Raw genomic sequence first — 19260 nt, 5'->3', positions numbered from 1 at the left:
CTTGTATTTCCCTATGCACAACAGGTTTAATCATACCTAACTAAGAGTATTCTGATTATGAAAGGGGCCTGCCTCATTTCCAGTGGTCATCCCACCCTCCTCCCAAGATCCATTCTTATTTCTGTTTCCATTTGACAGAAACTGTAGAGACTTAGGGGTTTTTTTGTTTTTGTTTTTTTTTTTCCCTCAAGCCTATAAGAGTTTAAGAACAATGTTACCAAATCCTGAGAGGTAAAAATTTATTGATTTCTGTCATATCAGCATGTTATGATATGGTCACGCCTGTTCACACAGCTGACTTCTTAGAGCCAAAAGAGGATTCTGTTTTTCCATTTAAAAATACATTTTTTTTTCAGCAGGAAAAAACATTTTAAAAACGAACATTTTCATATTAAGTGGGTATTACAAACAACCCCCCCCACTCCAACTCATGAGGAATAGGGCTGGTCAGCGATAGATCTCTGGGTGCTTTAAATTTGCATTCCACCTCTGCCCCCAATCTGTTCTGTCTTCTACATAAAATACGTCTGGGGGAAAAGAAATTAGAACCTCACCAAAACAGTAGCCTAAATCCAGCCAGAAAAAAGAGGTAGACTGAACTGTAACTATTGAACTTATTTGGTAGATTGTGCAAAATATTTTAAAACATTTAAAATTTTCAGTGGGATCAAACATATTCTACAAGGAACTGAACAACTGAGGTTTTATATGCTTAAAACAAAATCTTAGAGATGCCTATACCACAATTACTTTGAGAAATGAAAGCTTTAAGCCAAATTGAGAACTATATACTTCCCCTGTACTTCAGGCAAAGTTTGCTTTTGTCAGATTCCTCAAAATCTAAAGCTCATGTGGTAGGACTGATCTTAATGCTTTTCCTACCCTTCAATCCCCTGCTAGGGTCAATAATAGAAATTTTCTCAGAACAGTGAGCAAATTAACTGGAAGAAGTTTATTCAACATTAATAGTTAAAACAAAATGAAACAAAAAGAATAGGGCAATGGTGTGCTGGTGACATCTACAACTGGCTCCCAAGGGCCAATCATTAAATTTCAGGGTTTTGCCAGCAGTTCTTAAACAATTGTTATTAAAATTATATAAACTTACAATTAGTGCTAAAGCTAAAAAGTGGTCTTGTATTATGGGTAAGAAAGAATTTAAAAGTAGATCACATCCTAGATTGAATGACAGTAAATTTCCTGGGAGATGAGCAAGTGGAGTAGGATATAATACCATAGTTAAACTCATGTTGAAATGCAATTGTAGGTTGGCTAAAGGGTTCAGAAAAAAGCAACTAAGAATCTTGTGAGAATCAACTGGCTATGTGGAGTTTATATACAATGTTTATATTTTATTTTTTTTTTTGTGTGTGTGTGTTACACATCCTTGCTATCAGGAAAATTTATAACAAATTTGTGTAACATATATGAATATATATTTTTTTCTGAGATAGTGGACCTTTAAACACTTATTGGCACACCTGGAGAATGAAGAGGAGAGGTTAGACCCTCTGACCCAGGGAAGGAGGTTCAGAGTTTTCTCATTGGATGTTTCAGCCTGCTCTTCTCAGCATGCTACTGCAGGAGGGGCCCTAAGCACAGGTCTACAGGTATTAATGCCCAAAGAGCTCCAGTATGACACAGACCATCCCCACTGCTAAGAATTAAAGCACTGTACTTGGAAAAAATCAACTTTATTTTCTCTAGGTTAAAAAAAAATAGAACCAGCTATTAATTTTTGCTAAGAAAATGCTTCTTTTGGTGTTCATGTCTAAATTTCTGAAAATGCAACCTGGTTATTAAAATCATCCCGAATGAATTCATAAACCAGATCCATGTGTGACCAGCCCTTTACAAAAATTAATTACAGTTGCCACAGCCTTTACATTCATTCTTTTCATACATTACAACATGCAGATATACAAAGAAAGGTCAAACAAGTTGAAGTAAACATTACAGCATCAGGAAAATGAAAATCCATCTGTATAAAATAAATACAACTTTGTAATAACTGTAAAGAAAATGAAAGCAATTAACAAAAATAATGGCAGTTTAAAGTATAACTGTCTCATTACCCAATCATAAAATAAGTTACTGTAAAATGCATAGACTCTTTACATGTAAAGAATTTGTGCATCACAGTCATGTGTCCAACAGTTTTACACAATAAAAATAAAGCCATTCAAAATGTGTGCATACTTTGCAATTAGAATACACTTAATATTTTTTTGCTCTTTAAACTGTCTTAAAAATATTAAATGTAAAAATCCTCAGATGAACATTTTACAGAAAAACCCATATTTAATCTTCTACATGGCTACAGTCACCTTCCCCCAACAGATCAGCACCTCCAGCATTTTCCTAGGGCCCAGTTCCTAGTTGTTGGGGACTGGTGCAAAATGATTACAACAAAGCACCAAGCAATAACTGCTCCAGAGTACACTGGCTCTTCTGTGAGACAGAATTTCACAACGTAGGTGTTTTGGTCCCAAACATCTTAGTCTCTACCCCTTATAAAATGAACTAGTATATCTGCTGCCCTGTGCTCCTTTTTGACTTTGCCTGGCATGTTAACACATATAAAGCTCATAGCTCTGCAGGGCAAAAAAAAAAAAAAAAAAAAAAAGGGAAAAAATATAAATATTTTAAACCATTTTTATCCATCCTTTGTGGACTAGAGCTGAGCACACTCAATGGTAACTCTGGAGTGAAGTCCTATGTAGTGACTTCAGAAAAAGAACAAAGAAACAGTTAACTCTTCCTATTCAGTAGTGCAAATAAAACATTTCCTTTTTAAATATAAAAAAGAATACTAAGAAGACTACCCATGATTAAAGACTACATTCTATGATTATAACCAGGACCAACTAGTTTAGAAGAGTCTTCAGAGAAGTGATTGTCAAAAAACACTACTAAGACAAATCCACAAGAAGTAAGCAACATGAACAAAGAATGAAGGGCCATCCTCAGCATCAGATGGCAGCAACACTAGGATGATGTTCTGAAGCTTACACTGGGTGATGTAAGATTTCATTTTGATAAAAAGGCTGATAACGATATCAGTACAACCTATTCTTGATAATCAGGGATGCCTTTTCCAGCCCATTGATTATTCAGGCTTTGGAGTTTCCTCTTCCTCATAGCTCTCTGTCTTTCCATGTTATTTCACTACTCATTAACAGTCCTACATACACAGGCAAGAAAAAGCTAATAAACAATTTAAATCATTTTTTTTAAAATTAGCAAGCATCCCTAGAAGGAAAAAAGAGTTTGATGAAAAGTAAAACTTCAAACTCCTTCAAGAATCAGATTTTTGGCTTCCTTATGACTGGATTAAGTATCCAGTAATTAATTTTCCAGTAATCTTTAGTTCCTTTACTGTGAAAAATTAAGGATTGGTTGAATATCAAAAACCAAAAACTACTCAATGAAATGACAGGTTTGAACTCAGCTATCTTTTTTTAAAAAAAATCTTCTGTTTAAATTCTCAACCAACTAGTTTGCTCCTCCAAAACATCATTTTCTACTCTGTAATTTTTCTTTACCCTCTATTGCTTTTAAGTCCATCTATCATGTGTATATTTCATCACCGATAATTGTTTCTGAAGTTAAGAGTGACTAGCTGGCTTGGTCACTTTTGCAGTCATGGAATCTGCTTGTGGCCAAGCAGATGCTCTATCACTGTTTCTTGGTGATGCCAGGATCCCAACAGTGAGCTCTCAACTCTATCTCCTGTGGGAATCTAGGCAGTCCAGCTGAGACCAAGAAGTGCTGAGAGTCTAAAGAACCACTGGTATAACACTGGCATAGTTTTGTTTTCTTTCCCCTTGACAAAATATATGACCTCCTTTCATCTCATTTTACAAAGAAAGTTCAAATAGGAATTTTTATTTAGCTCTGTATAGTGGCATATTGCTGCTTCCCCGATTGCCATAGAAGAACACTGATTTTTCTCTTTATATTTCCTAGTACAGCAGGTGAACTCCAGTTACTGACAAGGAAAGCACTATCAAGGCTCTCAAACAAATACATTTGCAAACGAAGAGAAAGAACATATTAGAAAGAATCAAAGAGGGGCAGGGTAGATCAAATACACATCTATTTACAACTCATGGATCAATTTTCAAAAATTAACTCACATCTATAAAGACTGTGGAAATGATACTGCACTTGAGAAATAAAGCATCTTACAGGAAAGTTTAATGTTACAGTATATTTAACAGTGTCACGTTCCTTTGGAGCACAGCGATGTAAAAAATGGCTCTAAGCCACATTTATGTATACTTTTTTTTTAAAAAAATAGGAGAACTGTTCACTCTACCCTGTGACTTGCTTTGCAATGAGGGAAAGGTCTACAAGCTAGGACTATGCATAACTATTTTTTAAGAGTGAGCAACCTCTCCCCAGATGGCTAATATCTCAAATGAACAATTCATTTCATCTTGTAATTAAGTAATGTTTGCTGGATCTCAACCAGAAGCATCACTGAGCTTCTCTTTGGCTTCCTATCATCACTGACACCTTACAAGTGAGACTGGTCTCACTAACTCATTGACACTGTAGAACACATAATGAAATGCTTCAGTTTCAAGAAAATTGCATTTTATAACAATTGTTGCCAAACCAAACATATCAAAACTGTCTTCTGCATTTTAATAGTATAATATAATATTCAATGAGGTATTTCAGTTAATGCATCCTTCCCCTTCACATATATTGAGTTATCCTAAAGATGAAGCTGCTGTGGGCTTTTATTTGGTGTTGCTTTATCTTTCCCACACAACTGTGGGAAAATTCACATCTTTTTTTGGTTCATTGGAAAACAGAAACATTAGCCTTTATTTTTATTTTACAGCTTACTTCTCAGAATTGTTATTTGTGTAATTCGTGACAACAGGGGAGTCTACAGTGCTCAAATCACAGAAAACTACCACGGACTTATTAGATCTTAATCTTACAACCCTAAACTGAAAACATTCTCTATTTCAACACTGATGTAGGGCCAGCATTTTTTTGAGAAGAGTTTGGTTCTCCTGTGAGGTACATCACATAAACATACTGACCAAAAGGAAAAAAAAAGTTTTCTAGAAATAACAGAAACTTGATGTTACCCTCTTCAAAAGCAATTGGAAGAGACTGGGAAGCCTTTTGTGCAGGCCTCTCCTGGTTACACCAACCCTGAGAGGGGCAGCTCCTTGATATAATGCTGGAACACACTGCTGTCTATACAGATATGGAGGGGAGCCACTTGAGAACCAGTCACCAGTAGAAGCCAATGTCTGGCTCTAGTTCTTATTTTCCTAATGAACTAGTCTATTTTCCCTTAAATTGATCATCTAAATGTTTTATGTTAATTTGTTCATCCATCCCCAAATGCATTTAGTGATACTATGTCAAAGAGGGGTGCAGGGAGCCTCTAGTTACAAATAGGGTCACCCTGTCAGGGAGGTGCCCAATGCAGGGTGGTGCTGGACAGCAGCTGCGGGCAAAATTGCAGAGACAGGAGAGCCCCCGGGAAGCCCACTCACTGACGAGGCTTACTTTTGTCTTCAGGCTATGTTACTATCATTTGCTATATTGGCATCTGATAAAAGTGCATTTTGTAAAATACAATTATCAATCTATAATATGCCTTCTATACAAAAAGAGAAACGGGGTGATGCACCCACCCGACCCTACCCTGGTGGAAAGGAAAGCATTAGCACATGTAAACATGGTGCTGGACTGAGCTAGCCTTCATAAAATCAGAGCCTATGCCAGGAGGTGTTCAGTGGACACTGGTTCCTCCCCACAGAGAATATCAACACTGCACCTGGTCAGGTGCTAAGGACTGAAGTTTGTTACTTCAAGCAACAGGGAAAACACTCTTTGGGAGGTGCCTCCAGCTCCCTCCCCTCATGGCTACTAGTACCACAGCCCAAATGGGTGGAGATGTGGGCACTGTGGCGCACTGCTCTAATAGGGACTGCTAGCTAGGAGAGATGTAATTCTGAGCTTGAACTAAATGACCAGGTAGATCCTGTGGAAACAGTTTCTTTCAGACAGTCTTTCAGGATGATTTTTATGATTTCCTCTTCTCCAAATGTGATGTTTGCCTATATGTGGTAGAATGTATCTCTTTAAAACATGAAATGTTCTTAAAATATATCAGCAGGTCATTATATTACTGATCCTCATTTTAATAGAGTTTTAAAATATCCCAAAGGGGGATAAATATTAATTCATCCACTGAATTTCCTTCTCTTCTTTTATATATTCTGATTTGCACATGTAAATAATGCACACTCATGAAAGTCTGAACTCCTATGGTGACCTTGACAAGTCCAAGTCAATTCCTAAAATAGGCAATGGTAAAAATACTCAATGATGTTGTACCACATACAGGCTGACAACACTGCAAAAGAGTATATAAGAAATAACCACGTGTTGCTGAGGTTCATCTCCCTGGAAACAGCTTCCTTCTGACCCTTGACAGGTGGAAAGGCTCCTGAAAGACAAGACAGAAATATTGTTTATTGCAAAGGCAGGTCTCCTACAATAAAAGTTGAATATTAATTTAATGAGACTCATGGGGTCTTTCTGTTTGTTTTTTTGAAAGCCTTCTGTAACTTTCCATTGTTCCTGAAAAAGAGATCTCATTTGAAATACAATTTCCAAGCCACTAGGTTCTTCCTCATTCCAGCCTTTGCCTTTATTCTCTCTGCTGGAATGCCCCTCCTCAGTGAATCCTTCCCATATCAGAAAAAAAAAAAAAAAAAAAAAAAAAAAAATGCCACTCCTGGCCCTTGTCACTCACAGGTTTATTTTCTTCCTAAAATTTTCCCTAATCTGTAATGGTCTCATCTGTCCTTTTCTCTATCTATAGAGTTTTACTGTTTGTCTTCCACAGGAGTAAAATCTGCATGAGAACAGTTATTTCGGTAGCTTTTTCCCCTTATCTGGAGACATTTCCATAGTGGCTGGGACACAGGATCTGTGAAACTGACACCAAATAATTTCTGAAACAATATAATTTATACTAGTCCATTTGAAAATAAATTTTTTTTGCCACAAAAAGTGATTATATAACACCAATAATATTTTTAAAAGGCAGTAGGCCTTATGAAATATGTCTTAATAATAAAAAGGAAAAATACAAAGCAAACAGATGCCTCTAAATTCTTTTCTGGAAAGCCAAATCATTTCAGAGCAATTTTACCTAAGGTCATCTTTAACACTCTTCAGCATTCAAACAATCTTTGTCCTTGCTGATAATCTCCCAGGGTAAGCTGATTCAAGAGGGGATTTGCTGCTCACAAGCAATTTACAGAGGGTACTTTCAAGTTTCAAGGTCTAATATGCAAATAGTTTTCTTAAAAAGAGGCCTCTACTATTGTTACTATAATTTAGGCCAAATATATGAAGGCAAGAAATTGAGGTTGAGAAAGTAGAGATCTTGGTAGTCTCTTATCACCCATACCTTCTCAGCTTTCTGTTAAACTAAAACACCAAGGCCATTCTCAGGTAAAGAACAACTTTCTGTTTATCTTTTTCTCCCTATAAAGGAGCTAGAAAATAGGCCTACAACATAGCAATTCATAAAGCATTTTGGTAGTACTGGGGCTGGGTGGGTGTTCTACTAATAGTAATTTCCTTCTTTCCTAACTTCCTTTTTTCTGCCGCCTTCTTCCCTCCTCCTATTTTGTTTTCACTGCACTTTAATTTTTTATAGGGTGCAGAGAATATTTAGAAAGAACCTTAGACTACATAAACATTTCTTTTCCTCTTAAGAATAAAAGACTTAAGTTTCTAATCCACGAAAACTTAAAAAATGAATGTTATCCTTTCATGTAAAGAATAAGCCAATAAAAACGTCAGTTAAAAATGACCTCGAATAGCTACAATGAGATTATATGATGAAATGCCAAAACTTTATGCTATTTGCTACTTCATAAAACATCCCACTATGTAGGGTTGGGGGATGTAGCTCAGTGTTAAGAGAACCTGCCTATCATATGTAAGGTTCTGGATTTGATCCCCAGCCCCCCACCCCAACACACACACACATTCTGTCTCATTTATAAAATGCCCCATATGATTATACATGTACGACTACAGTTGTTCACTGATTCTCTCTCCTTTGTGTGAAATCATACTCATTGCCTTTGCCCACAAGCTAATACAGAGCGAACTTAACATAAATTTGTCTTCATATCTTAAATACAGAAATACTTTGATTACTTTAGGGAATTTAAGGATTTGAAAAATGGCTATCTTCCCTAAAGCCTACCTTTAAGATTTCTGGTAATTTCATAAATGTACATAATAGAAAATACTGTGTACCTGTTTTATAAAAATGTGATAAGAGGTCCTCTTTTTCAATAAAGCGTTGATAAAGCCAATTGGCAAGGTCATCAGTCTCCAGGGGTACATCTTTAACTGGAAAGATCCTATCAAGGGTTAGGAAGAAAAAGGACAAACTTCTTTAATTCAAAAGTGAAAATCATTTAGAACCACAACTTAGCTTTAGTAATGAAAAACTGAATAAATTTATAGAAAATATCTTTGCTTTTTTTTTTTTTTCGGGGAAGAGGATAGCAGGGGCACTTGATCACTGATCCACATCCCCAGCCATATATATATTTGTATTTTATTTAGGGACAGGATCTCACTGAGTTGCTTAACACCCCACTTTTGCTGAGGCTGGCTTTGAACTTGTGATCCTCCTGCCTCTGCCTCCCAAGCCACTGGGATTATAGGTGTGTGCACCATGCCTGGCTCCATCAATGCTTTCTAAGGGTTGGTCTGAACTTCTCAAGGCCTTTTGGCTTTTTTTTTTTTAACATTTATTTTTTAGTTATAGGTGGACACAATATCTTTTATTTTATTTTGTTTTTATGTGGTGCCGAGGATTGAACCTAGCACCTCATGCATGCCAGGCTCTACCTCTGAGCCACAACCCCAGCCCCAGGCCTTTTGACTTTTGAAGTTGTTGTTCATTATAGTTCACTTATGTGTTTATTCAAACATTCACTAGCCTATCATGTGTTAGGTTCAGTTCTAGAGGCTGAAAACATACTTTTATATTGTCCTAATTTAGAAATCATTACTGAGAATAATTATGTCTTTCTATTTCCAGGTGGGAGCAATATGTAGAACAGATTAAGTTTTAAAATGCAGCTAAGCAGAATATGCTCCATCATTTCACTAAGTACTAGGCATCGTGATACATTTTAGCAATGTCCTTTGGCAGGAAAGTCAAACAACCAGATTGAATCTGCCCAAATTTGGTGGCTTTTCAGTGATTACACCATAATAATGGTTTCATGAGTAGGCACTTTCATTGATTAGAAATGGCTACTAGAACACTATTCACCTCTTTAGGCCAATTAACTTGGTATTTATCACCATGTTTATTCTTTAGTGTTAGATCTTATCTACTAACTTCCTGCCAACAGAAGATGATCAAGTTTCTTCCTATTCTCACCACACATGTGCATCCTTTCCATAATCCTTATCAACTATGCAGTAAATTCAATGAGATATTTAACGTAAAACTTAGGTTCTGTATTATAATCAAACATTCACAGTCAAATCATGTAGTGAATTATGGCCTCTATTCCTTTATTGCCCATTTTTATTTTCCCTGGATTAAGCAATTACATTAATTTTATTTATATAATTTTCTATGTACAGATAACTAATTCAACCACAAGCTCCCAGCCAATTGTCTAGAATCAGTTCTCTAGTTTGGGTCCACAACTTTTTCTAAGAAGACTAAAAAGAAAATACTCCCTAGGTTTGCTGGACGTGGTGGCTCATGCCTGTAATCCCAGTGATTCTAGAGGCTGAAGCCAACCTCAGCAAATGAACATGGGCCTAAGCAATTTAGCAAAACCCTGTCTCAAAATAAAAAATAAAAAGGGCTAGGGATGTGGCTCAGTAGTTAAGTGCCCCTAGGTTCAATCTCTATTTCAAAAAAAAAAACCAACAAAAACTTTTAGGCTTTGTTGGTAATTTGGTCTCTATCATATCTGCTCAATTTTGCCTTGTGATATGAAAACAGTCAGAGACAATGTACACATAGATATGCAGGACTATTCAAATAAAATTTTATTTAAAGATTTTACACACACTCAGGACTTGATGCCTGTAATTTTCATTCTATAAAGTCCTCTTGCTACCATCCTAATGATGCCCTGTACTCCTAAGACACAATATTTTCTATACCTTGTTTTTCTTTTCTCTACTCATTTGGATAGAGCACATTCTCCAGTGGTTTCTAGAAAAAGGATACTTGAAATCTTAAAAGTTTGCAACAAATGCCTTTTTTTTTCTGTCTTGCTATAGCTTGGATCTTAAATATCCCCCAAAGACCCATGTATTGGAGGCGTGGTCCCCAGGAGGTGCTACTAGAAGTTAGTGGAACCTTTAAGAGGTGGGGCCTATTGGAAGACTTTTAGGTAATTGATGACCTCCTTCCCTTCCTTTCTCTTTGCTCTTTGACTAAGGAATAAGCTATTTTGCTTCACCACATGTTTCCACCATAATGTGCTGCCTTGTCAAAGGCCCAAAAGCAACAGGGTCAACCACTCATGAACTGAAACCTCTAAAACTCTCAGTCAAAATAAGATAATCTTTAGAAGTTGATTATCTTAAGTTTTTAGTTATAGAGACAGAAAGTTCACACTAACCTAATCTTCAATCTTGGTTGATAATTTGGCTACACATAGAATTCAGAGTTAGAAACCATTTTCATCTCTTTTGTTGTCCTTTCTGGGAGATTTCTTATTTAATTTCTAAACATTTTACTGAGTTTTTATTTCTTTTATTGCATTTTTAATTTCTAGAACTCATACTGTTCTATGTTCCTTTTTAAAATATTCTATTATAGTTGCAATCTTATTTTTATGAGAGGTTTTCAAAATTGTAATGGAAAGTTTAAACATTCACAAAAGAAGAAAAAAGGATTAATGAACTCTAATGTATATTATGATTTTTCAGCCACTGTCTTTCCGGTATTGCCTCTGTTTCTCTAAGTCATGTTTTATGTTTGTTTCAGTCTCTATCTTTCAGAGTTCAGGCTGGTTGGATCACTAGTTACCTGGTAATTCACTATTATTTGCTCACATTTACAGATGTTAGCTGAAAGCCCTCAGCATATAAGTGGAGTCCACTGGCTATAAGCCTCACTGATAGTCATCTGGCTGGGCCACGTAAAACTGTTTTTCCTCTTGAACTCACCCATTTTCCCAGGGAAAGGGCCTCTGATTTCCTGCCTCCAGAGGGAAGCTTTCTTGTAGCCAGAGAGGGGGTGGGGGTGGGGGTTGGGAATCTCAGCATTGGGCACACAGACATTTCTTCACCATGCTGTTTTCATGCTGGGACCTCTGCCTCAGCAGGGCTGCTGCTCCTCAGCACAGTTTCTATTTCTCTAGAGTAATCCTCCCATATTTGCCAGGATAGGGAAAGAATTATCAGTCAGCTGTGGGATATAGGGTAGGGGTTTTTAGTTCTTTCTAAACAGATTTTGACCAGTCTGCCCAAGCTTAGAAACATTTTAACCTCACTTCTATGGGTATTGATGCTGCCAGTCTTTAAGAAGTTCTAAAGTATAAATCAGGTGGGATTCTGGCTTCCCACAGCTGGCTCAGGGTTTTGTCATGTTATTTATTGCTTCATCTGTTTTCCAACTTATCAAGGTTTGTTAACATTGTCTCCAATACTGTTCTCTTCCTTGTGGGTTTGTATCTTTAAAAAACCCCATTTAGGGCTGGGGTAGTGGCTCAGTGGAAGAACGCCTGCCTGGTATGTGTGAGATGCTGGGTTTAATTCTCAGCACCACATACAAATAAATAAAATCAACAACTAAAAAATATTTTTTAAAAAAGACAACCCATTGAGTGTTATTTTACTGGGATTGGGGGAAAGAGGGAAAATAAACATTCCCATTCTCCATTTTATGGGAGATATGAAAGTAGATGAATTCAATCCTCTTTTTAGAAGCCCTCCAGCTATTTCTGAAAGGTCTAAAATGCTTGTTTTCTCTTTGTCTAGGGTCTACTATTTGCCATTTCTCAAAAGGGTCTAAATTGCTATTTCAGGTTTTGGCAAAATTTGTCAGTTACTTAGTAAGGATTTAAAAATTATAATGATGCATTCCATCATAAAAACAGTAAGCAACTTACATAGTAGAATCAGTAGAACACAATGCTCAGACCAGTCAAATAAATACAAAGGTTTCCAAAACAACAGAGTAACTACACTCCTTCAAAGGCTTTTAAAAAATTGTTCATGTACTAAGGTCATTAGTTCACAATTTGGGGGAAAAAATCAGAAGGAACATTACTTATGAATTACATTATAATCAGATTCCTTTCTTTTGCTACTTAAATTTTAAAATATCAAATGGGGGTTATTTTAAAACCCAAAGTTATGCGTTACTGAACAAGAAAAGGAGGAGAGGAAAGAAGGAAAGAGTATGGTATGAAAAATCTATTAAAGTCAATTTCAAGAACTCATATAGCTTTGACTCAACTTTTGTTTTCAATATGTAAAAGATTGAAAAGGAACCAAATTGTTTTATTTGCATAGAAAATGACTTTCCCAATTTTAACTATCTTTCTATTTCCCAAAATATAAAACTACATTTCTCCAAAGCAATAGTATAGAACTGTTTTGGTTGACTGGATATTTAAATGGAATAGGAGATCTTAAGGTATTAAAAACTTCAGGTTTGGGCTTGCAGCTACAATGGATGAACAACAGAAAGATGAATTAAACAATGTCTTAACTTATTAAAAATATTGGAATTGCTTACAGTATATGAAAGTATCCAATAGACTTGTATTTCTTAGCCCTTTTAAGACTTACATTCAGGACAGGGGTGGTTCCCAGCAATTTGGGATTTGAGGCAGGAGTACTACAAATGCAAGGCCAGCCTCAGCAACTTAGTGAAAATCCTGTCTCAAAATCAAAATACACATGAGCTGGGGATATAGCTCAGTGGTAGAGCACATCTGGGTTAAATTTCTAGTACCAAAACAAAACAACAAACACCTACACTAAGTCATCAAAAGATCGTTTTAAACGAAATCTTCTATTTCTCCTCTGCCCTCTCCACACCAGGTTCTGATTAAGGCTCACGAAGTGAGTACTCCCTGGCTAATATTCCCTTCTACAAAACAGTGAGGATTTGTAGGGGTGAACCTGGGGACACTTAAAGAGTCTGCTTTTTAGACACAATTAAAACAATCCCAGAAGGCAGTGTGGCATTGTGATTTGCAGACTGCCTGGGATTGAATCCTCACTCTATCATTTGCCAGCTGTGTGTCTTTGAGTAAGCCATATAACCTTGATACGACTTAATTCCCTCATCTGTAAAATGGGGCTAGTACAATGATTTACCTTACAAAGTGCTTACAACAGTACTTGATGTGGGCTAAACACTCATACAATATCAGTAGTGGTGGCCAGATCCCTCAGGGGAAGCATTACTGTGCTTCTTTGGGTTTAGCAACAGCTGCAACAGCTAAACTAGATCAGTATTTATTAGGAGGAGTTGTCACTCCGTAACTATTTCATATAATATGAGACTTTCCACACATTACATGTACACACATACACACCCATATATACATTCTCTTCCTCTATCACTAAAGCAACAATGAAGTCAGCCTCAAGCCAATCATATAAAAGTAAAAGTATAGTTGCTACCAAGTATTAAAAAGATGAATCCCTGACAAAAACTTTAAAGACCCTTTTAATAGCAATACTATATACTCAGAGATACAGAAACAAGGAGCTAAAAATTTCAAAATGCCATGGAAAATGTTATATGTTTACCATACCATGCTAAGCTCATATATCCTTACCCTGCTATATCTCAACTACTTGGTTGCAAAAGGCCACACTTCTTCTGTCTCAAGCCACCATCTCCACTTGAATGGATATTAAATGAAGATGATTAGTATAAAGAAAGTCAGTTTTTGTGAAGAGCCTTTCCCCAACTCCTTCTGTAAGAAGTCTCCTTAGTTATCTGCCATTAACATGTGTAGGTTAAGTTGGGCAGAAGTCTGTGAATGAATAGATGTCTGTATCCTCCAATGAACCTTATATAATCTTAATTTTCAGGTAGGAAGACAAATTAATTCAACTGATGGCAATTTTACTAACACTTGTCCTATGTGTACACTCGATTATTCTTGCTATATTGGCCTGGGTAGGACCTTTACTACAATGTGGATTATAAGTACTGATAATGAGCATCCTTGTCCCCCATTCTTAAATCTTTTAGGGAAGAAACATCCAATAGCTCACAATTAAGTATGGTATTTGCTGTAGATTTTTTCTGTAGACACATTAATCATATTAAAGAAATCTACTTCTAGTCCCAGTTTGCTGAGAGTGTTTTATTTTTATTATGAATAAGAGTTGCATTTTATAAAAAAAAATTTCCATCTAATGAACTGCTTATGGAATTTTCCCTTCAATTCTGTTAATGAGATAAATTACATTGATTTTAGATTTTAAACCAAACTTTTATTCCTGGAAAGTATGTTTTTGCTATATAACATGATGTGTTTTTCATGTATTGCTGGGTTTGGTTTTGTATCTGTAATCATATAAGAGGTTTGTCTGTACATTTTTCTTTCTTATAAAGTCCTCAGTTCAGGTTTTGGTATCTGTATTATGCTGGACTCTAAAACAAGCTGGGAAGTATCCCTTCTTTTCCTATGTTCTGGAAAAGTTGTATTCCATATCCTTATATTGTCTTTTAAATAATTATAGGATTTGATGGAATCCCCCTTTTTCATTGCTTATAGTGGTCATGTAGGTTTTCTCTTTTCTTTTTCTTTTTTTTTTAATTTTTTAATATTTATTTTTTAGTTTTCGGCGGACACAACATCTTTGTATGTGGTGCTGAGGATCGAACCCGGGCCGCACGCATGCCAGGCGAGCGCGCTACCTCTTGAGCCACATCCCCAGCCCCCTTTTCTTTTTTTCTTGATTAGAATGAACAACTTTATTGTTTTCTTTTTTGGGGGACGGTGGTACTGGAGATTGGACCCTAGGTACTTTACCACTAAGCTACATTCATAGTCTTTTTAATTTTAAGACAGGGTCTCACTAAGTTGCTTAGGGCTATCTCCTACAAGTTTTGAGAGATCATATTTGCATAATCAAACTATTTTCTAATTTTCAAACTTTGAGAGGAGAGAATAGTTTTTACTCACTTTTCTGGCCTTTTACTTTTAAAATAGGACCACATTTTACAAAAATAATTAAGAAAATAGGAACCAGGCCTGGCATATATAAGGGGTAGAGTATATAAGGGGTAGAGTCCAAGCAGAATAATGCCCTGCAGTTTTTAGCCAGCATGGTCTGCACACAGGAAATTTCATTGCTTCTCTCTCTTAAATATTTGGAAATTTAGAAAGGTTAATTCACTTCATCTTGATACTAGAAGGTTGTCTCAAAACTAAAAAGTAAAACTGAAAATCAGATTTTATTTTTAAGTGAATGGCATAACTAAGGTTTTATGTTTAGATGATTTAATACTATTTTGACACATGTTAAATAATATAAATTCCTCTTATTTCCTATTGATGGATATTTTTCATCTTTTATTATTATAAGCAATGTGGCAATGAATGACATCATACAGATGTTCAGTCACAGGTGTGTAAATTTACCCGTATGATCTGTGTAAATTTATCTATGAGAAATTCAAAAGTTAAATGTATTAGTAATTTTTGAAAGTTATCACTACAGTATCTTTACAAGGATTATACCTATTTATATTCCACTAAAAATTATGAAAATGCCTTTGATGAGAAGATTTTTAAACTGAAAAATAACCAAGTCAGAAAATTATCATTTAGTTGTAGATGATGGCCAGCAGTGTTTCTCAAAAGGATCATGCCATTTTTGGTCTATATTCTTGGGGATTCATCCATAAATTCTCTTTGTTAATTTAATATTTATTTATTTTTTTCTGGTATTAGGTATTAAACCCAGGTATGTTCAACCCTGAGCTATATCCCCAGTCCCCCTTTTTATTTAGAGACAGGGTCTAGTTAAGTTCCCCAGGTTGGTTTCAAACATGAGATCCTTCTGCCTCAGCCTCCTGAATAGCTGAAATTAACAGACTTTTGGCCCTTTGCCCAGTTTAAATATTAATCTTAATTTAGTAAAAACATTTTGAGTCATAAAGATAAGCATCTTATAATTAAGTCCTGCAATGCGATTCTGGTTCCTATTTTTTTTTTATATACTAGGGATTGAACCCAAGAACCCAAGAGTGCTTAACTATTAAGCCACATTCTCAGCACCCCCTCCTTTTTTTTTTTGGCAGGGGGTAAAAGGGTTTGAACTCAAGAGCAATCGACCACTGAGCCACATCCCCAGCCCTATTTTATATTTTATTTAAAGAGAGGATCTCAATGAGTTGCTTAGCGCCTTGCTTTTTGCTGAGGCTGGCTTTGAACCTGTCTCGGCCTCTCAAAGCTGCTGGGATTACAGGTGTGCACCACTGTGCCCAGCATCCTGGGCCCTTTAATTTTTAGTTTGAGACAGGATCTCAATAGGTTGCTTATAGCCTCGCTAAGTTGCTGAGGCTGGCTTTGAACCTGTGTTCATCTTGCTTCAGCTTCCTGAGTGACTGGGATTATAGGCATGCACCATTATACCAGGCCTGGTTCCTATTTTCATAATTATTTTTGTAAAATGTGGTCCTATTTTAAAAGTAAAAGGCCAGAAAAGTGAGTAAAAACTATTCTCTCCTCTCAAAGTTTGAGACTGAGCTATAACTCAACTTATAACTCTTACTATCCACTAAAATAAAACAAGAAAGGAGTTCTGCTTCGTGTAATGACAGTCATTTATGGGCAACAATTATAAATTTTGGACAAAACAAAAAAGTAATCAGTGAATGCACTTAGGAGAACTAAAAGCAGGCAGGCACTGGAGAAGAGTCTGCATTGGAAGATGGGCAATTTTCTCCTTTTTTTTTTTTTTTAAACATCTTTTCACTTGAGAACAATTCAGTCAGTGCCACATAGGGAGGCTTGAATTTACATAAAAACACGTGTCAGTCCTACTAGTTTAAGATTCAAGAGGACAGAGATTAGTGTGACCATTGCAACTGGAAAAGAAGAATCCCATTAGGAGTAAGGCCACAGTGGGAGCCACAAATTCCGATTTTAAATTCAATTCAAATCTCCTGATGACCCTAGAGCAACGTATATAAGGGGTAGAGTCCAAGCAGAATAATGCCCTGCAGTTTTTAGCCAGCATGGTCTGCACACAGGAAATTTCATTGCTTCTCTCTCTTAAATATTTGGAAATTTAGAAAGGTTAATTCACTTCATCCTGATACTAGAAGGTTGTCTCAAAACTAAAAAGTAAAACTGAAAATCAGATTTTATTTTTAAGTGAATGGCATAACTAAGGTTTTATGTTTAGATGATTTAATACTATTTTGACACAGCTTTGCAGTATGCTTTTTAAGCTATTCACCTACTACTCTTAGGAATCCCACTCTCAAAAAGGAATGAAATAAATGCACCCAATGCAAATGTCTGCAAATCTGCTCTCACTTAGCAAGCTATAGTAGCCCGGGCATCTTCCTATTAAGAGACCATGTCAGATTGAGTGTGGCGGCACATGCCTGTAATCCTAGCAACTAGGGGGCTGAGGCAGGAGGATCATGAGTTCAAAGCCAGCCTCAGCAACTAGCAAGGCCCCAAGCAACTTAGTGAGACCTTGTCTCTAAATAAAATATTAAAAAGGCTCAGGATGTGGCTCAGTGGTTAAGCACCCCTGGTACAAAAAAAAAAGAAGTCCATGTCAAAGCTAGTGATCACACACAGTTCTCTCAGCCACAGGAATTAGGGTATAGGAATGGACTCATAACCAGTTAGGGTCAAGGTGATAATAAAAGTTCTATAGGGGCTATAGGGAAAAGTTGAAGAAAGGTTGCCAGAAAAACTTAATCTACTTTTCCTCTTGTCTTTGTTCTTTCATGGAAGTTTGAGGTCTCAAATTTCTGTTACCTACCTGTGAGCTAGGCAAGCAACCGACACAGAAAGGAGAGCAAAACTGAGAAAAGCAGAGCTTGAGTCATTGCAAATTCCATCATAGAACTTGTCCTATTTTGGATATCCAGTCAATAATTTCCCTGATCATTAAAGTATAACTCTTTTTTAATTGGGCTTTTAGTTACTTAAAGGATACAAGTACAAACCTGACAAAATCTGTACTCAACTTCCTAATCTTATTTCCACAACTTCCTTTTATGCATGTTGTATTCCTGCTATGGTATAGATAAGTGGCCTCCATAGGCCATTGTGTCAAAGGCTTGGTTGTGTATGGATTGACACCCTACCCTACCAACTGTCCAGAATAGCTTGATATTCCCTTGACTAAGAGATAGCCAGAAGGGCAAACCAAATGTCTGCTCTCAAGAGCAATCACTTCTATTACTCTGATTGTTTGGTTACCATGGGATTAAAATATTAAAATGAGTAATCCCCTAATATGGCAAAGGATCAAATGCAGGAAATACCAGTCTTCCTGGAATCAAATAAGAGCAATTTTTGTGGGATTGAAATAAATAAACCTATATATCAGAAATCAACCTTTGCAATAACAATAGCTATCCCAATGAAAAACCAGCTCATCATTTTTAAGAAACAAAAATTCTTATTATCAATAAACTAGAATGTGCTCTTAAATACAGAGTATTCTACCAAAATACATAGAATCTGATTTAAGAGCACTAGATGAAATTACATTTTCAAAAAAATAATGCTTAGCAGATGGCACTGTATATATTAGTTAGAACATTTGAATTTTTAAGCCACTAAGATACCAAAATGTGAGCCAACAAACAACATGACTAAACCTCAATTCAATTATGTCAACTACATGAAAGGAATCAAGCAGTAAGGGAGATTCTGAGATAAAACAGTTCCTGCTTTCAAAAGGCTAATAAATCTAGCAAAGAGATGAGAAAAATAAGCAATGAGAATATGATAAATGTTGTATAGAGTCTAAAGAACTGTCATGTGAGTTTAAATGAAGGAATGTGCATGTTCACTTATCTATGGCACATGATAAATTCATAAGTTACCACTTGAATTTGGCCTAAATTATTAAGTAGAATTAAATTTAAAACAAATTTTTAGCTAATTAATATATACATATAGTTTTCAAAAGGCAAAGTGTACTATAAGGTAGACAATGAAAAATAATAGCACTATATTTTCCCTTGTCAGA

The 19260-nt window shown here is 36.1% G+C and overlaps 1 protein-coding gene across 3 annotated transcripts in view; it reads right to left on the bottom strand.

The window, feature by feature from the left end:
• Positions 1 to 222: 222 nt before the first annotated feature.
• The window catches only part of Lpgat1 (lysophosphatidylglycerol acyltransferase 1), a 78016-nt gene continuing 58978 nt past the window's right edge, over positions 223 to 19260 (bottom strand). For all 3 annotated transcript variants that reach the window (XM_027934858.2, XM_027934856.2, XM_034636190.2), the window contains exons 7-8: positions 8323 to 8429; positions 223 to 6487 (exon numbers count right to left, since the gene is read on the bottom strand). In XM_027934858.2, coding sequence (XP_027790659.1) covers positions 6336 to 6487; positions 8323 to 8429 — 259 coding nt within the window. In that variant the 3' untranslated portion in view covers positions 223 to 6335. The remainder of the gene's footprint in view (positions 6488 to 8322; positions 8430 to 19260) is intronic.

This window comes from Marmota flaviventris, chromosome 12 (assembly GCF_047511675.1).
Source record: "Marmota flaviventris isolate mMarFla1 chromosome 12, mMarFla1.hap1, whole genome shotgun sequence".
NCBI classification, from domain to species: Eukaryota; Metazoa; Chordata; class Mammalia; order Rodentia; family Sciuridae; genus Marmota; species Marmota flaviventris.
Note: the sequence above shows the minus strand (reverse complement) of the source record. Positions and strands in the feature narration are given on the sequence as shown.